At 42.2% G+C, this 20307-nt stretch overlaps 1 protein-coding gene across 2 annotated transcripts in view; it reads right to left on the bottom strand.

The window, feature by feature from the left end:
- ANO2 (anoctamin 2) overlaps positions 1–20307 on the bottom strand; it is a 257292-nt gene that overhangs the window by 107862 nt on the left and 129123 nt on the right. For both annotated transcript variants that reach the window (XM_069763409.1, XM_069763410.1), the window contains 2 exons: positions 19542–19624; positions 9578–9649 (listed from right to left, as the gene is read on the bottom strand). In XM_069763409.1, the coding sequence (XP_069619510.1) occupies positions 9578–9649; positions 19542–19624 (155 nt within the window). The remainder of the gene's footprint in view (positions 1–9577; positions 9650–19541; positions 19625–20307) is intronic.

The following is a 20307-nucleotide window of genomic DNA, read 5'->3' as shown; positions in this document are numbered from 1 at the left end:
CCTCGGAAACATGTTTCATAAAGAAAGAGAGAAAAGTAAATATTCCCGACTTGGGGTTGTAAATTTCTTGGACAAAAAAAAAAAAAAAAAGTCTATAGCCATGTGTAGAGAAGATCTGGATTTATCGGGTAACTTAATATTCCATACTGTGCTCGTAGAATACCGGGCAAGAGGCATTCTGGATATTGTTCTCATTTGTTACAGTGTTTTTTTTGTACGTGAAATTTGGAATTGTTACATGGCGATATTCTGGGCTGTTAAGGTCTTTTACGAAGACCTTAATATTTTATTATTATTATTTTATTTATTATTATTATTATTATTATTATTTTATATATTTTATTATTTTATATATTTAATATTTTATTTATTTTATTTACTTATATATTTTATTTTATTTACTTATATATTTTATTTTATTTATTTATATATTTTTATTTACTTATTTATTTTATTTATTTATTTAATGTATTTTAACTCAAATTAGCCTTTTTTCCCATTTATTAAATTTAATTTTTCATCAGAAAATGATCTAAGTTTTTTAATGTTAACTGTATATATATATTTTTTTTAAAAAGTTAGTATTTTATTTTTCATCTTGCAGTTTGTATATAAAGGAAAATAAGAAATCTTTCAATTTTCACACTGGCCTAATGCTATAAAGCCACATGGACATTAGCAACAAAAGACTGAATCGTACTGTGCGCAGGCCAGACTACGGTATACTGAAGTGTGAAATGAGAACGTACTGATGAGGGCAAAAGAGATTGTGAAGGGAGGGGGAGGAGGTGAGCTGTGACATCACCTATTGTGAATGGTGGATTCTGTGTTATCTACTGTATATAGAGGTGTTATCAGTCATTGTAGAGGAGGAGGTGAGCTGTGACATCACCTATTGTGAATGGTGGATTCTGTGTTATCTACTGTATATAGAGGTGTTATCAGTCATTGTACAGGAGTAAGAGGTGAGCTGTGACATCACCTATTGTGAATGGTGGATTCTGTGTTATCTACTGTATATAGAGGTGTTATCAGTCATTGTACAGGAGTAAGAGGTGAGCTGTGACATCACCTATTGTGAATGGTGGATTCTGTGTTATCTACTGTATATAGAGGTGTTATCAGTCATTGTACAGGAGTAAGAGGTGAGCTGTGACATCACCTATTGTGAATGGTGGATCCCGTGTTATCTACTGTATATAGAGATGTTATCAGTCATTGTATAGGAGGAGGAGGTGGTGAGCTGTGACATCACCTATTGTGAATGGTGGATCCCGTGTTATCTACTGTATATAGAGATCTTATCAGTCATTGTATAGGAGGAGGAGGTGAGCTGTGACATCACCTATTGTGAATGGTGGATCCCGTGTTATCTACTGTATATAGAGATGTTATCAGTCATTGTATAGGAGGAGGAGGAGGTGAGCTGTGACATCATCTATTGTGAATGGTGGATCCTGTGTTATCTACTGTATATAGAGGTGTTATCAGTCATTGTACAGGAGGAGGAGGTGAGCTGTGACATCACCTATTGTGAATGGTGGATCCTGTGTTATCTACTGTATATAGAGGTGTTATCAGTCATTGTACAGGAGGAGGAGGTGAGCTGTGATATCACCTATTGTGAATGGTGGATCCCGTGTTATCTGCGGTATATAGAGGTGTTATCAGTCATTGTACAGGAGGAGGAGGTGAGCTGTGACATCACCTATTGTGAATGATGGATCCTGTGTTATCTACTGTATATAGAGGTGTTATCAGTCATTGTACGGAGGAGGAGGTGAGCTGTGACATCACCTATTGTGAATGGTGGATCCTGTGTTATCTACTGTATATAGAGGTGTTATCAGTCATTGTACAGGAGGAGGTGAGCTGTGATATCCCCTATTGGGAATGGTGGATCCTCTGTTATCTACTGTATATAGAGGTGTTATCAGTCATTGTACAGGAGGAGGAGGTGAGCTGTGACATCACCTATTGTAAATGGTGGATCCTGTGTTATCTACTGTATATAGAGGTGTAATCAGTCATTGTAAAGGAGGAGGAGGTGAGCTGTGATATCATCTATTGTGAATGGTGGATCCTGTGTTATCTACTGTATATAGAGGTATTTTCAGTCATTGTACAGGAGGAGGAGGTGAGCTGTGACATCACCTATTGTGAATGGTGGATCCTGTGTTATCTGCTGTATATAGTGTTATCAGTCATTGTACAGGAGTAAGAGGTGAGCTGTGACATCACCTATTGTGAATGGTGGATCCCGTGTTATCTACTGTATATAGAGATGTTATCAGTCATTGTACAGGAGGAGGAGGTGAGCTGTGACATCACCTATTGTAAATGGTGGATCCTGTGTTATCTACTGTATATAGAGGTGTAATCAGTCATTGTAAAGGAGGAGGAGGTGAGCTGTGACATCATCTATTGTGAATGGTGGATCCTGTGTTATCTACTGTATATAGAGGTGTTATCAGTCATTGTACAGGAGGAGGAGGTGAGCTGTGACATCACCTATTGTGAATGGTGGATCCTGTGTTATCTACTGTATATAGAGGTGTTATCAGTCATTGTACAGGAGGAGGAGGTGAGCTGTGATATCACCTATTGTGAATGGTGGATCCCGTGTTATCTGCTGTATATAGAGGTGTTATCAGTCATTGTACAGGAGGAGGAGGTGAGCTGTGACATCACCTATTGTGAATGATGGATCCTGTGTTATCTACTGTATATAGAGGTGTTATCAGTCATTGTACGGAGGAGGAGGTGAGCTGTGACATCACCTATTGTGAATAGTGGATCCTGTGTTATCTACTGTATATAGAGGTGTTATCAGTCATTGTACAGGAGGAGGTGAGCTGTGATATCCCCTATTGGGAATGGTGGATCCTCTGTTATCTACTGTATATAGAGGTGTTATCAGTCATTGTACAGGAGGAGGAGGTGAGCTGTGACATCACCTATTGTAAATGGTGGATCCTGTGTTATCTACTGTATATAGAGGTGTAATCAGTCATTGTAAAGGAGGAGGAGGTGAGCTGTGATATCATCTATTGTGAATGGTGGATCCTGTGTTATCTACTGTATATAGAGGTATTTTCAGTCATTGTACAGGACGAGGAGGTGAGCTGTGACATCACCTATTGTGAATGGTGGATCCTGTGTTATCTGCTGTATATAGTGTTATCAGTCATTGTACAGGAGGAGGAGGGGAGCTGTGACATCACCTATTGTGAATGGTGGATCCTGTGTTATCTGCTGTATATAGAGGTGTTATCAGTCATTGTACAGGAGGAGGAGGTGAGCTGTGACATCTCCTATTGTGAATGGTGGATCCTGTGTTATCTACTGTATATACAGGTGTTATCAGTCATTGTACAGGAGGAGGTGGTGAGCTGTGACATCACCTATTATGAATAGTGGATCCTGTGTTATCTACTGTATATAGAGGTGTTATCGGTAATTGTACAGGAGGAGGAGGTGAGCTGTGACATCACCTATTGTGAATGGTGGATCCTGCGTTATCTACTGTATATAGAGGTGTGATCAGTTATTGTACAGGAGGAGGAGGTGAGCTGTGACATCACCTATTGTGAATGGTGGATCCTGTGTTATCTACTGTATATAGAAGTGTTATCAGTCATTGTACCGGAGGAGGAGGTGAGCTGTGATATCACTTATTGCGAATGGTGGATCCTGTGTTATCTGCTGTATATAGAGGTGTTATCAGTCATTGTACAGGGGGAGGAGGTGAGCTGTGACATCACGTATTGTGAATGTTGGATTCTGTGTTATCTACTGTATATAGAGGTGTTATCAGTCATTGTACAGGGGGAGGAGGTGAGCTGTGACATCACATATTGTGAATGGTGGATCCTGTGTTATCTACTGTATAGAGGTGTTATCAGTCATTGTACAGGAGGAGTAGGTGAGCTGTGACATCACCTATTGTGAATGGTGGATCCTGTGTTATCTACTGTATATAGAGGTGTTATCAGTCATTGTACAGGAGGAAGAGGAGGTGAGCTGTGACATCACCTATTATGAATAGTGGATCCTGTGTTATCTACTGTATATAGAGGTGTTATCGGTAATTGTACAGGAGGAGGAGGTGAGCTGTGACATCACCTATTGTGAATGGTGGATCCTGCGTTATCTACTGTATATAGAGGTGTGATCAGTTATTGTACAGGAGGAGGAGGTGAGCTGTGACATCACCTATTGTGAATGGTGGATCCTGTGTTATCTACTGTATATAGAGGTGTTATCAGTCATTGTACAGGAGGAGGAGGTGAGCTGTGACATCACCTATTGTGAATGGTGGATCCTGTGTTATCTACTGTATATACAGGTGTTATCAGTCATTGTACAGGGGGAGGAGGTGAGCTGTGACATCACCTATTGTGAGTGGTGGATCCTGTGTTATCTACTGTATATGGAAGTGTTATCAGTCATTGTACAGGAGGAGGAGGTGAGCTGTGATATCACCTATTGTGAATGGTGGATCCTGTGTTATCTGCTGTATATAGAGGTGTTATCAGTCATTGTACAGGGGGAGGAGGTGAGCTGTGACATCACCTATTGTGAGTGGTGGATCCTGTGTTATCTACTGTATATAGAGGAGTTATCAGTCATTGTACAGGAGGAGGTGGTGAGCTGTGACATCACCTATTGTGAATGGTGGATCCTGTGTTATCTACTGTATATAGAGGTGTTCTCAGTCATTGTACAGGAGGAGGAGGAGGTGAGCTGTGACATCACGTAAATAAAGGATTCTGTGTTATCTATTGTGTATATAGACATTACCTGTTATTGTTATCCTGTCTGTGATGATAATGAGACTTTTGAAAAATCTTCTGTAAAGAGCAGAATTTGTCAGTCAAAACTTAGGTCCATTGGACAGTATGAAAATTGCAAAATGTCTGAGTTTTTTTGATAAGAAAAATAAAATAAAATAATCAATATTTTGTATCCTTGTCCTTTTGCTATAATATGATATTATTATTACTATCAGTGCCAGACTGGCCATCGGGCAGTTCTGGCAAATGCCAGAAGGGCCGATGGCAGTAGTGGGCCGCTCGAGTGTGCCGCTGTCGGCACACTCCCCCCGCTGTCGGCACACTCCCGGCCCCACATTCAACTATACCGGCGTCATAGACACCGGTACAGTTGAATGCAATGATGGGGAGAGAGCGTCTGCTGTCGCTCCCTCTCCCGTCATTCCCCGCTCCGACTGCCGCTTACACTGCGCGTGCGCAATGACGTTATATCATCGCGCACCTGCTGTGTGACCGGGCGGGCAGACTGCAGCTGCTGAGACCGAAGGCTGGAGCAGCGCGGGGCAAGAGGAAAGGTGAGTAGAGTCAGTGTTTTTTTTTTTATTATTACATGGCATGGCTGCATTACATTCTATGGGGCTGGGCAGCGCTGCATTATATTGTATGGTGGCTGTGCTGCATTACATTCTATGGGGACTGGCTGCATTACATTCTATGGGGTCTGTGCTGCATTACATTCTATGGGGGCTGGCTGCATTACATTCTATGGGGCTGGACAGCGCTGCATTATATTGTATGGTGGCTGTGCTGCATTACATTCTATGGGGACTGGCTGCATTACATTCTATGGGGTCTGTGCTGCATTACATTCTATGGGGGCTGGCTGCATTACATTCTATGGGGCTGGACAGCGCTGCATTATATTGTATGGTGGCTGTGCTGCATTATATTCTATGGGGACTGGCTGCATTACATTCTATGGGGTCTGTGCTGCATTACATTCTATGGGGGCTGGCTGCATTACATTCTGTGGGGCTGTGCTGCATTATATTCTGTGGGGCTGTGCTGCATTACATTCTATGGGGCTGGCTGCATTACATTCTATGGGGACTATGTTGTATTACATTCTATGGGGGCTGTGCTGCATTACATTCTATGGGGCTGTGCTGCATTACATTCTATGGGGTCTGTGCTGCATTACATTCTATGGGGGCTGTGCTGTATTACATTCTATGGGGGCTGGCTTTATTACATTCTATGGGGCTGGCTGCATTACATTCTATGGGGGCTGGCTGCATTACATTCTATGGGGACGGACTGGCTGCATTACATTCTATGGGGTCTGTGCTGCATTACATTCTATGGGGGCTGGCGGCATTACATTCTATGGGGCTGTGCTGCATTACATTCTATGGGGCTGTGCTGCATTACATTCTATGGGGGCTGGCTGCATTACATTCTATGGGGCTGGCTGCATTACATTCTATGGGGGCTGGCTGCATTACATTCTATGGGGACTGGCTACATTACATTCTATGGGGCTGTGCTGCATTACATTCTATGGTGGCTGTGCTGCATTACATTCTATGGTGCTGGCTGCATTACATTCTATGGGGGCTGGCTGCATTACATTCTATGGGGACTGGCTACATTACATTTTATGGGGACTGGCTGCCTTACATTCTATGGGGTCTGTGCTGCATTACATTCTATGGGGGCTGGCTGCATTACATTCTATGGGGCTGTGCTGCATTACATTCTATGGGGACTGGCTGCATTACATTCTATGGGGACTGGCTGCATTACATTCTATGGGGGCTGGCTGTATTGCATTCTATGGGGGCTGGCTGCATTACATTCTATGGGGACTGGCTGCATTACATTCTATGGGGGCTGTGCTGCATTACATTCTATGGGGCTGTGCTGCATTACATTCTATGGGGTTTGTGCTGCATTACATTCTATGGGGGCTGTGCTGTATTACATTCTATGGGGGCTGTGCTGCATTACATTCTATGGGGGCTGGCTTTATTACATTCTATGGGGCTGGCTGCATTACATTCTATGGGGGCTGGCTGCATTACATTCTATGGGGACGGACTGGCTGCATTACATTCTATGGGGTCTGTGCTGCATTACATTCTATGGGGGCTGGCGGCATTACATTCTATGGGGCTGTGCTGCATTACATTCTATGGGGCTGTGCTGCATTACATTCTATGGGGACTGGCTGCATTACATTCTGTGGGGCTGTGCTGCATTATATTCTGTGGGGCTGTGCTGCATTACATTCTATGGGGCTGTGCTGCATTACATTCTATGGGGTCTGTGCTGCATTACATTCTATGGGGGCTGGCGGCATTACATTCTATGGGGGCTGTGCTGCATTACATTCTATGGGGCTGTGCTGCATTACATTCTATGGGGACTGGCTGCATTACATTCTGTGGGGCTGTGCTGCATTATATTCTGGGGCTGTGCTGCATTACATTCTATGGGGCTGTGCTGCATTACGTTCTATGGGGGCTGTGCTGCATTACATTCTATGGGGCTGTGCTGCATTACATTCTGTGGGGACTGGCTGCATTACATTCTATGGGGGCTGGCTGTATTGCATTCTATGGGGGCTGGCTGCATTACATTCTATGGGGACTGGCTGCATTACATTCTATGGGGGCTGTGCTGCATTACATTCTATGGGGCTGTGCTGCATTACATTCTATGGGGACTGGCTGCATTACATTCTGTGGGGCTGTGCTGCATTATATTCTGTGGGGCTGTGCTGCATTACATTCTATGGGGGCTGTGCTGTATTACATTCTATGGGGGCTGTGCTGCATTACATTCTATGGGGGCTGGCTTTATTACATTCTATGGGGCTGGCTGCATTACATTCTATGGGGGCTGGCTGCATTACATTCTATGGGGACGGACTGGCTGCATTACATTCTATGGGGTCTGTGCTGCATTACATTCTATGGGGAATGGCGGCATTACATTCTATGGGGCTGTGCTGCATTACATTCTATGGGGCTGTGCTGCATTACATTCTATGGGGGCTGGCTGCATTACATTCTATGGGGCTGGCTGCATTACATTCTATGGGGGCTGGCTGCATTACATTCTATGGGGACTGGCTATATTACATTCTATGGGGCTGTGCTGCATTACATTCTATGGTGGCTGTGCTGCATTACATTCTATGGGGCTGGCTGCATTACATTTTATGGGGGCTGGCTGCATTACATTCTATGGGGACTGGCTGCATTACATTCTATGGGGACTGGCTACATTACATTCTATGGGGGCTGTGCTGCATTACATTCTATGGGGACTGGCTGCATTACATTCTATGGGGGCTGGCTGCATTACATTCTATGGGGACTGGCTACATTACATTCTATGGGGACTGGCTGCATTACATTCTATGGGGACTGGCTACATTACATTCTATGGGGACTGGCTGTATTACATTCTATGGGGGCTGTGCTGCATTACATTCTATGGGGGCTGAGCTGGAATGCTGGATACAGCTGTAATTATATGTTATATAGTCATGTTACACTCCCCTCACTTTTTGTAACCTACAAGTGTACAAAGATATTATACAGTCACCGTGTGACAAGTGGACCTGTGTAACTTCAAATGCCAGGGCTGAATTTTAGTCCCAGTCCGGCCCTGATTACTATTATTATTATTATTATTATAGTGATTTTATGTGTTTTATTTTTATTATTTAATCTTTTAAAATGTGATGGCTAATCCTTTGGACAGGCCGTTGATATGAAAGGTATAAACCAGTTTAAAACCCCATGTAAACATTGAAGAGGCTGCAGTAATCACATGAACATTTATTTAAATTGATTTTTTTAAATTAAAATATAATATCTTAATCATTAAGTTGATACCTTTAAAAATATTGTTAAATCCTGTCCTTTTTAATTGTACTATTTAATATGATTATTTCGATTTTTTTAATTTATTTTAGCTTTACATTTTTTATCTTTTTCAAATTTAATGGCCATTTTTGGGAAATATTCGTCAAAATCAGTCTCTTGGGTCCAATTTTTATTAATCGGGGGCACAAGTGACTTGAAAGATGCAGCAAAATCTGGTATAATCGACATAAAAAATATATATACGGTATACGTCGTTTTATACTAGCCTTTAAGGGAACTCGGCTTCAGGAAAATGGCCGCCGCGATCTCCATCTGCACACGCGCGGCCATTTTCCTGAAGCCCCGGGAAGCTGAGAAGTACCATCTGCGCACGTGCGGCCTCACAAAGATGGCCGCGCCCACCGATAAACCGTGGAATAGCGCAGATCGCGCTCTTTTCCTTCACCTGCGCACTGGATTCGCCTGTTGGGCATGCGCAAACCACTACGCCACCAACGGAAAGATGACCAAGATCTGGGGGAGAAACAGCGATGTCACCACGCCCATATGACCAGACCAGCGTGAGTGACAGCCCAAAACGGCGACTTTACAAAGGTATTTCGGCAGCATAGGTGGGGAATAAAGGCTCCAAAAATACACTAATTTAAAGCACAGCTCTGCCCCTATTTAGCGCTATTTTTATCTCATCTTGAAAAAACGGGGTGACAGGTTCCATACTCCCTGCAACCATTTGAAGAGGCTGCAGCGATCACATGAACATGTTCCAACCGTTTCCTCTACCCCTTTTTCAGAAATGCAAAAAAGAGGTAAGGGAAGTATATTCTTACAACGTAGAAAACAAGTAATAACGAGTAAAACAAATAAATTGCAATGATGACATCATCGATGACATCATAATCTTACCCCTTTTTTACAAGCTTTACATTTTTCCTTCATCAAAAGCAATTTGGTTTCGTATTCCGGTCTCGGATGTTCCTATACGATAAAATAGGACAAAAAAAAAAAAAGACTTAGATTAGTTTTTTATCCACTTTTCGCTTGCTGACGTCAAACACGACAATACACCGAGGCACAATTGAAATCTCGAGATTTTTTTTTTTTTTTTCAACCATAGGACACGTTTCAACACAGTCACTAGAAATTGGAGGGATCAAACACGTGAGGACACGCAAAGTTCTAACAAAAGGGAAGCGGGTCAAACCTTTATACGATCCTTGGTGCATTATCGATGATGAAAAGGGAGAAAAGACACATTATAAATACACGCCAGGCAGAAATTATTTTTTTCTATAGAATCTTTGACACCAAAACCATAAGGTTTGGAAGACATAAAACCTGTTAAAAATCACTTTACAAGTGGATAAACTGTATATATTAGATATTTGTCATATTTTGCAGATTTCAATGGGGTCCGATGACGATGGGGCCCAGTTATGAACAAGTTAAAGGGGTATTCCCATCTCAGCCATTAATGACTTAGATGTTAGTTTCTACCTTCAAGCATCGGCTACATGTGATCGGGGCAAAGGAAACGGCTAAGCACTTTTTCCATAACCTCCATAGATGTGAATGGGAGTTACGGAAACATTGCCATCAAGCAGGCTCAGCTTCTATGAGAGTTACAAGAAGAGTTTCCAGAGTGCCGATCTTCCTAAAAATACAGATGTCCACCAGTCTCTCTATCCCTTTAATTTTTATTCTAAGATGGGAATAAACTGTCACTTTCCATAAATGATGGTGTAAACGGCGCTGTTCTCCTGAATCCGGCGATGTTTTTCTTATTTTCCTGCGCCTCTCCGTTCCCGAAATATAGCCGTTTGATAAATCTGGTCTTTTTAGACAAGTGGGCGTGTTCCTCAACTCTACACTGTGGGTGTCGGCTTGAGCACCATGCCCAATTGGCTAAAAAAAATGGATTTATATACAAGGAAGAAGGGGCCATATCTCGGGAACGGAGAGGAGCAGGAAAAAAAGAAAAGTATCGCCGGATTCAGGAGAACAGCGGCATTTACACCCGGTAAAAAATTAAATATTTAAAGCAAGTGACAGATCGTCCTTTAACTGGCGCCTCCCATCGATAAGTGGCTACGAGAGGGTCTTGTAACCACTCCGACTCTTACTTCCCTAAAGAAGTTATATTCATATTTGTTTAGGAGGAGGTTAAATCAAAATTTTTTCTACTTTGCGCCCAAAACTGTCTAACTGATGTATGGTCGTTGTGCCCATTATAACCAATCAGAGATCTTTCAGAAGGGCTCTGTTAAAATGAAAAATTGCATTTGGGTTCAATTTCATATTAGACAGTTTTGTTAAATTTTGGGTTCATTTATCAACGGTGCCTAAAAGCAAAACTGTCTCTGATTTCCATAGCAACCAATTAGAACTCAACTGTTATTTTTTAAAACCCCCTTTCTGGTTCCCATAGCAACCAATTAGAACTCAACTGTTATTTTGTAAAACTATCTCTTGTTTCCATAGCAGCCAATTAGAACTCAACCGTTATTTTTTAAAAACCCTTTTCTGGTTTCCATAGCAACCAATTAGAACTCAACTGTTATTTTTTAAAACAGTCTCTTGTTTCCATAGCAACCAATTAGAACTCAACCGTTATTTTTTAAAAACCCTTTTCTGGTTTCCATAGCAACCAATTAGAACTCAACTGTTATTTTGTAAAACTGTCTCTTGTTTCCATAGCAACCAATTAGAACTCAACCGTTATTTTTTAAAAAACCCTTTCTGGTTTCCATAGCAACCAATTAGAACTCAACCGTTATTTTTTAAAAACCCTTTTCTGGTTTCCATAGCAACCAATTAGAACTCAACTGTTGTTTTTTAAAACGGTCTCTGATTTCCATTGCAACCAATTGGAACTCAACTGTTATTTTTTTAAACCCCCTTTCTGGTTTCCATAGCAACCAATTAGAACTCTACTGTTATTTTTTAAACACAAATGTTGAATTAATACCTGCATTGCTATGGGTTGCTATGGGAGACAAACAGTTTTTTTCTCCTTTTTGAACAGTTTTGATAAATCCATAACATAAGATCTCAGAGTTTCCCTAAGTTGGTATTAGGCTCTTCTGTAAAATATGATTATTTTTTCAGTATATGCAAATGTATTATATATATATATATATATATATATATATATATATATATATATATATTTATTTATCATAGATACATAATAAAAGTCACAGTCATAAGGAACCATAAATCAGCAAACCAACTGATGTCAGAAATGTATGGGTCCCGCTATCAATAATCCTTTGAGATCATTTTTTTTAACTTATATACATACATTTCGGGCTAAAAATGTTTTTTTTACAATTGGGTTTCTTAAAAATGTCGCAGCGTTTTGCTTTTGCCGGCTCTTAGTTTTTCTGCACATTCAGCTTTGATGTGTTCTGTGGTCATAACACAGCAGAGAAGAACTCAAAAAAAGACAGATAAAAGAATTATAGACTTTTCCATTGGAGAGTTCAGAAAAAAGCTTACTGGCAGATTCTCAGTTAACCCATTCTGTGCTTTTTCTTTAAAGGGGGTTATCACGCTGTGACGGTCTTAAGTAAGAGAGAGGGACCTCAAACTGTCCCTGGAACTGGAACCCTAACTAGCCCTGTCCCGGGGGTACTTTTGAAGGTTGCGAAGCCTTACTAAACTCCTGTTACACCCTAATCTGTCCCCTCCCCCACTCCATAAGGAATGGGACAGAAATGTAAGGTGAACAAGGCACAAAGATAAAACAGGGTTAACAGAAGACCTCCATCATACAAAAGCACTATCCAAAAATAGGGAAAAGGATAGGGACAGGGAGGAATTAACTAAATAGGAATAGGGACCAGGAGATAAACACTCACATACTACAGCAAACTACAGATCACTACAACTGCAACTCCCACTCCAAATACTCAGCTTAGCACTTAGCACAGGAAGAAAACTCTTTCATCAGCAAAGAAGAAACGCCAAGAGCTAGTTTATATAGGGAGCTGAGAGGATGTTAGCAGCTGCAGCTGGGAACAACCACCTGTAGGTTCTAAGCCAGAATGGAAAGAGTCCTTAACCCTTTCAACACTGATGGAAAGGAAGTCCATTTCAAATAGGACACGAACCACACCGTCATTAAAGAGGACCTGCGATTCATCACACGACGTGACCTTCTAACTCCAGGTTTCTCAAGGGGACGTGATACCCTCGTGACAAGGGTTGTCCATTTTTAGAGAAAATTTTTATTTTTTCATTCTTTTTTTTTCTATTTTGCATGTATTTCAGGATGCAAAATCATTTTTGCAATTGCATTTCATTGAAAATGTTGCACAGCTTGTCTTTTTTTTACTGGCTTTTTTTGTTTCCAGGCACATTCAACATTGATTTCATTTTGTGCTCATAAATTAGCTGAGAAGAGTTGAGAAAAGGACAGCTAAAAGAGTTACAGACTCTCCTGTCAGACTGTTGGAACCAACAAACCTGGCGAAAAGTCTCAACCAGGTTTCTGCTCATCTACCAGGTTTGGAACATTGGCGTTTATTAAATATACTAGTCAGATCATGCAATCACAATGGGGCCCTTGGAGAGAGGGGATTAAAAGGGTGGAAGGTGCTCCTACAGTATTTGTTAAAAAAAAAAAAAGAGGGTCGGAAATTGGGTCCAGGTTAAAAGGACATTGAGGAAAGAACAACAAGGCACCATAATGAAAACCCATTTTTCTCTGTGGACCCCACTTTTTATGGATGATCATAGTTTTTCAAGGGAGTTATGGTAAAATATGTATTCTACAGGAATGCTCACACCCTTAAAAGGTCATCAGGAAGACTCTGCAATTGGACATTCTGGAAAAATAAAGGCAAGGTAGTGCTACATAAAGTAGAGGAATTATCTGACACTACAAGTGGAACTGTCACGGGGCTACCATGACAGAGAGGTTCCAGAGAACCGCAGCGCTCTGGGCCTCGTTCACACACAGTGAACAGAAGCTCTTCACCTGTATTCTGACCTGGCTGCTTTGTGCCAGCAGTGCAGGAGTTAACCTTATTGCTAAGTTGCTGAGAGCTGGGTCTCTCTCAGCTGAAGTGGATTTTGTAATCTGATCCTCTATATAGACCCAGTCCTGACTTCAGCTAGTGTCAGTGATCAGTTCTACTGCCTGGCTTGGAGGTTGTAGGAGCGTAGTGTTGGTGTTGGAGGTTTATTTACAGAGATTGGTGTCTGCAGTTTTGGTTGCATGTTAAACCTGTTTTCCTTCCTAAGTTTATTCCTTCTCTTCCCTTCTCTGTGTTTCCTCTGTGGTTGTGTGAGCATTTGGTGAGTTTAAGCCTTTTAGTTACCTTGTCTGTATACCCTTTTATTTGTTGTATTATTACACTGGTGCAGTCCACCTCCTTTGGGGAAAGATGGGGCCCCTGATAGGGCCTGCACAGGAGACAGGGATACACTGGCGGCTCGGGCCTCCTAACCATCATAGGTACCCCCGAGATAAGGGAAAGCCAGGGCCCCATTAAAGTGGTAGGGACAGGTGCGGGTCCCAGTACGCCGTCCTGCCCCTTTATCACCGCTTACGGCGTGACAGGAACTGTCCAAGGCAGATAATATGTCTCAGCAAGAAGCCTATCATCCAGATTACTACATCTTGTAGTAAAAAGGGTTCTTTGGGGGAGTGGTTCTAAAGCCACTTACTGATTGGCTGCAGTGCTATCAATGGGACATTAGCGCTGCAGATCATAACAGTCACCGTGAGAAGCGGTAGAGACTCGGCAATGGACCAAGCGAAGGGTTCACTGAAAGCACTTTAACGTATAGGTCAGGTGCCTCCAATAGGTGGCACTGGAGAGTTAGGCTTCATTCTTTCTGGGAGAGAGCTCATTTGCATACCATTATAACAATGCAAAAGAAGTGAAAAGACTTCTCACTACCCTGTCGCATTGCAGAATATTGTCTTTTCCATCATGGTTGATTTGGAGGTCTCTTCCGCTGGACTACGACTTGTTGGCTTTGTCAATGTAACCATGTATCCCCTTCTTAAAGTCATTGTGTTTTTCATTCAAAATAATTTTATCAAAACTGTTCTCTGCTCATAAATAAGGGAATAGTCCTTTTTCTTAGCAGACATCCCGAGGCATTGTAACATGTGCATTTTTAATTATTGATGGCCGCAAACAAAAGCCCGTTCAGAATACATTAATATTAACGTAGACTCGTGTAATATCACTCAAAATGGGTAGGTTCCGCATAACATGATTAAAGGTGCAATATTCTCTACGCCAGAAACATTACACCTACATGGTTATGTAATATAGTTATCTTTCGTTTTTTTGTTGGCTGTGCGGACGTCGAGCATGATCACGGTTCCTATCATTTGATCCTACCAATATTGGGGGATCTGCCAGTTTGGGGTGCTGTCAGGCACCCTCTGGGAATCTACTCTTGAGGTTGAGTGTTACTAGATTGACCACATTTGGAATTCTCCAAGAATTTTTGGTCTTTTTTTTTCTCCATAACTCCATAGTCAGTTTGGATTTTTCTTGCCTAATTTCAATATTTTCCCACTAGTAAGAACTATGTCGGAGCTTCTTAATTTTATCCCTTCGTCTCCGTCGAAGAAAAAAAAAGGACGGTCAACCAGTGGAGACCTTGATCATCTTTATTGGCTGTCAAAATCATTCTAATAATTAATGGCCAACATGGAAGGGTGATGTCACTATTCCACCCCTCAAGGTGTCTTGATATATAGTTACCGATGGCTCAGCCGTCCAATCTAGTACAGGGGTGTGCTGAAGCTGTCAATACTTTGACTGACAACTCATGACAACTCAGTCATCCAGTCTAGTACAGGAGTGTGCTGAGCTGTCGGTGTTTTGATCGACAGTTCAGCCGTCCAATCTGAGACTGGGAGGTGATGGCTGTCTCCAGGTGTTCATTGTCCCAGGTAATTGTCAGGCTACTTAACTGGACTGTTAATACCAAACCTCTGCTAGATGTACTTTCAGGAACTGTGTGCTTTGTCTTTATGTGCCTTGTGTTCTTATTGATCTTTCATTGCACCCTCGGTGAATTGAGTGGGCTTAGTTATTGAACCTGCTCCATACAACCATACATGAACTTGGACATACATGTATAACTTACAGACTTTAAAGATGTTTATCTATTAGCCAGAGCAGCACTGAAAAAGTTAATTTTGCTCTGGAGGACCCGAAACTTCCAATTGTAATGTAAGATGTGTAATGCTCTATTTGGCCTGTGGGGGTGCTGCAGATGAATTGAACACCTATTGCCAGTGCCAAGGTTCCCCCCACAAAATACAATTGATCATCAGCAGGACATATTGTGATACAATTATTATACAGGGGGTTCCTTCTAAAAAAAAAAAAAAAAAAAAAGGGAATGATTCAAGTTTAAAAAGTTGTTGATGGATCCCACCATTTGCATTGATCCCATTATCCATGAGGCTGTGGAAAAATTTTAGTCATATTTTGGCATTTCTTTTATGGGAAGAAATACATGTCTAGTAGTAAAAGAAATGTATATAATTGAAACATAAAACTATAAAAATAAATATAGAAATGTAATAAGAAAAGAAAAATAGGGTTGGTGAAATAAAATATCTTCTGAGTCCCTGAGAAAGAACCTTCTCTGACATTGTTCACATGAGGGGCACCAAGTGGTAGATTAATAGGGGCAGGAGATTAGATTGATCTTGACCCCAATGATTTTCTTCAGATATGGTTTACAATATCTGGCTTAAGATAGATCACGAGAAAAAAAATTACAGTTGTGGGAACGACTTTACGCGCCATTTCGCAGTAACTATATTGGGCTAATATCTGAGGATTAATCTATTCATAGGCTTTCTATAGTCTGCCAGTTCTCACAAGGAAGTCCAGGACTCTTTAATCGCACATGATGTATCCTGGGGAATAAGGAAGGTTCTTTCTTATCCGTAGCTCTGTATTGCTGCATTGTAGAGATAAGCGGACCGGTGAAAGTTCCGCTTCGCCTGGTTCGAACCGAACTTTAATCCAAAGTTCAAAGGTACCTGAACTTGAACCAGAACCCGAATTCCATAGAAATCAAACGAGACGTGAACTTTTGAGCTGGAAAATCTTTCTCTATCTCTTTCCGGACTTCCAGTAGAAGCACCGAACACTTGGTGTCGGAGTACGAACCTCGATCTTCACAGTTCGGGTTCGCTCATCTTGACTGCGTTGGCCTCTTTACGGATTATTAAGTAGTTATGGATCATCATATGTCAGACCGCCTAAGTTAACCCCTTATTTCTGTGACCCCCGAAACGAAAAAATTTGCAAAGAGAGGGGTTCGAAACAACAGATTCTGAAATTCTCGGAGGCCGTTTTTGTTTTGCAGAGATTACCCATCGCACTAGGGACTATGTAAGAAGTTTTTCCATTAAAGTCATTAACAATTAGGCCCCCGAGGCAGTGAGATCTCATCGTCTTCCTCCGGCACTTTGTCCCGGGCCTCGATTCTGAGTCATTGACGCTCGTAAAGAAGCTCTCGTCGCCTACTAGGTTTCATTCCGAGCATTTCTAATGGCAATTTACAATGCGTGTATCGGGGAATTGAAGAGCTCAGGGTTTCGGACTGGTAAGGTTGCAGCTGGTGTCGGAGGGGACCCAAAGGCCCCTGTGCCGTCAGGGTTGGTGTGGGACCTTACAACAGATTTTCCATTGGGGTTTCAAATTTTTGCATAGGAGCTGTAGCTTCTTGCAAGACTAGGATAAAATGTCCGCATGCAAAAAAAACTAGTCAATGATACCCTTCAGGCGCCCATCATTGCTGATTTGCATACTTTGCCCTTCTCTTTCTTATACATCTGTGTGTGAGTGTGCCTGCGTGTGAGTGTGCCTGTGTGTGAGTGTGTCTGTGTGTGAGTGTGCCTGCGCATGTGTGTGCCTGCGTGTGTGTGTGCCTGCGTGTGTGTGTTGGTGGGGAAGCACAATGATATTGGTGGGGGATGCAATAGTGCAGGCGATGGGCAATGATGGCGGTGGGGGGAGACAGTGATGGAGGTGATGGGCAATGATGGCGGTGGGGGGAGACAGTGATGGAGGTGATGGGCAATGATGGCGGTGGGGGAGACAGTGATGGAGGTGATGGGCAATGATGGTGGTGGGGGAGGCAATGATGGTGGCGGGAGGCAATGATGGTGGGGTGAGGCAATGATGGTGGGGGAGGCAATGATGGAGGTGATGGGCAATGATGACAGTGGGGCAGGCAATGATGGAGGTGATGGGCAATGATGGTGGTGGGAGAGGCAATGATAGTAGGGGGAGGCAATGATGGAGGCAATAGGCAATGATGGTGGCGAATGGCAATAAGCAATGATGGTGGGGGAGGCAATGATGGCGGTGGGGCAAGCAATGATGGAGATGATAGGCAATGATGGTGGTGGGGGAGGCAATGATGGAGGTGATGTGCAATAATGGTGGTGGGGGAGGCAATGATGGTGGGGGGAGGCAATGATGGAGGTGATGAAATGGGCAATGATGGTGGGGGAGGAGGCAATGATGGAGATGGTGGAATGGGCAGTGATGGGGTGGTGGGTGAGAAGAAGGCAATGATGGAGGTGGTGATGAGGACAATGAGGGGGGTAGAGAGGGGCTGCATTATACTTTGTGAGGGGGCTACATCATATTCTGTGGGGGGACTGCATTATTCTCAGGGGACTACATTATATTCTGGGGGCCTACATCATACTATATGAGGGGGCTACAGTATACTTTATGGGGGCTGCATTATATTCTGTGGTGGGGCTGCATTATTCTCTCAGGGGACTACATTATATTCTGGGGGGCTCCATATTACTATATGAGGGGTCTACAGTGTACGCTATGGGGGGGCTGCATTATATTCTGTGGTGGGGCTGCATTATTCTCTCAGGGGATGACATTATATTCTATGAGGGGGCTACCCCTCTATGATAATACCCCAACACCTGCTACATAATTAAGACGTGTACTACCTTATATTATACCCTGATATTAGCGTGTTTTACCACACAATTGGTGGTCTTGTATTTCTAGGTAGCTGCATAGTGGGCCCCAAGAATGATTTTCTCTGGTGGGCCCAAGGTGCTCCAGTCCGACGCTGCATCTACTAGTATATACTATTTAACACATCTATTGGGCAGTCTACGGACACTTTTACATCATTTTTTTTTTAATCATATTTCTATGATTGGTTTTCTTTAAAAACGTTCAACCATTCTGCTTCTGCAGCTTGCATGTATTCCAATACATTGCAAGCTGCTCGATGCCGCTTGCTATCAGTTCCATCAGAAGAGTGTCTAGTCTAGAATCCATGTTTCCTCATTAAAGCCGAATTTACATCAAAGCAAATAAAATGACTCCAGGAGAACATAAAAGTACTGGAGATCGAACCAACAAGGATCACGGCTGTTGGGAGTTAACAGCATCATGCAGCTTGCAATGTATGGGAATGCATGAAAGCTGCAGAAGAAATAGGGTTACTCATTTTCTTTGGATTATAGATGTAATGGAACAAAGGTGACAAAGTAATTCTGGCGGCAAGTTTTTCCGTAAGATCGCACAAGTTATTTCCTTTTACTCTTCCAGGCTACTTGCACAATCATTTTCCAGTCACTCACGGCGGACAGTAAACAGGCAGATGACTCCGTCCATTATCTCCCATTCATTTCCGCAGCCACGCGGCACACGCGCCCTGCCGCACCGCCTATCCATACAATATAGGAAGCTTGTACGGTTACGATTTTTACAGATAACGACCAATATACTGGGGCAACAACCCAAAAAATAAAAAAATAAACCTACAGCCAAATTGTAGAAGAACCCAGCCCATAGTTCTACTACTGTAAAAACAAAGTAAAACTCACTTCTTCCTCTTCCAATCCGGTAAGATCCCAAAAGTAGCTGAGCCTCATCTGTAAGCGTTTCCAGTGCTCCAGGAATAAAGTAGCTGGAAAAAAAAGAGATACGTAAAAATCAGAAAAATGATAGACATATTATACAAGCCATATGGGGTGGAAATTTCTCTGAAATGGTCTCACTCGGAGGGTATTGTATAGAGGGGGTGCGTTTGGAACATTTTGCATATATATATTTTTATTTTTTTTTATGATAGGAAAAAGAAACATACAACTTCAACATGGCGAAGCATATACTATTCCTGCCTAAAATAATATACAAACCAAAAGCTACCCTACTATACAATTTCATTAGCATTTATCGCCACCAGGTGGTCATGTGTGGTACTGCATGCTTTACTACAGTTTTCTCATTGGGGGGCAGGATTCTCCAAACGCATGAAATTTCCTGTTACACATACTATTGTTTTATTTCACTCTCAGTAATAGATTTGGGCTGGTCCAGTTTAGTACCAGGGAATAATTCAGAGTACTCAGGCTTTGACACAATATTGGGCTCCAAAGATCTTGCAAGAGAGGTGACTTTGGAGCCAAACACTTGGCACTAATGGTGTAAATACACCATTAAGACGTGGGTGTTTGTTTTAAAGTTATTTCTCATACACATGCATGCTCATTTTGACAGAGCATGCATACGTTTTCAACAAAGAGATGGAAGGAAGTCCCTGCCAGGCTCTTCTGGTGGTGGGCCATCTTCCCTAAGAACAAAAGGATC

The sequence above is a fragment of the Ranitomeya imitator genome, chromosome 4 (assembly GCF_032444005.1).
Source record: "Ranitomeya imitator isolate aRanImi1 chromosome 4, aRanImi1.pri, whole genome shotgun sequence".
Classification (NCBI taxonomy): domain Eukaryota; kingdom Metazoa; phylum Chordata; class Amphibia; order Anura; family Dendrobatidae; genus Ranitomeya; species Ranitomeya imitator.
The sequence above is the reverse complement of the archived record's forward strand: the minus strand, read 5'-3'. Positions and strand labels throughout refer to the sequence as shown.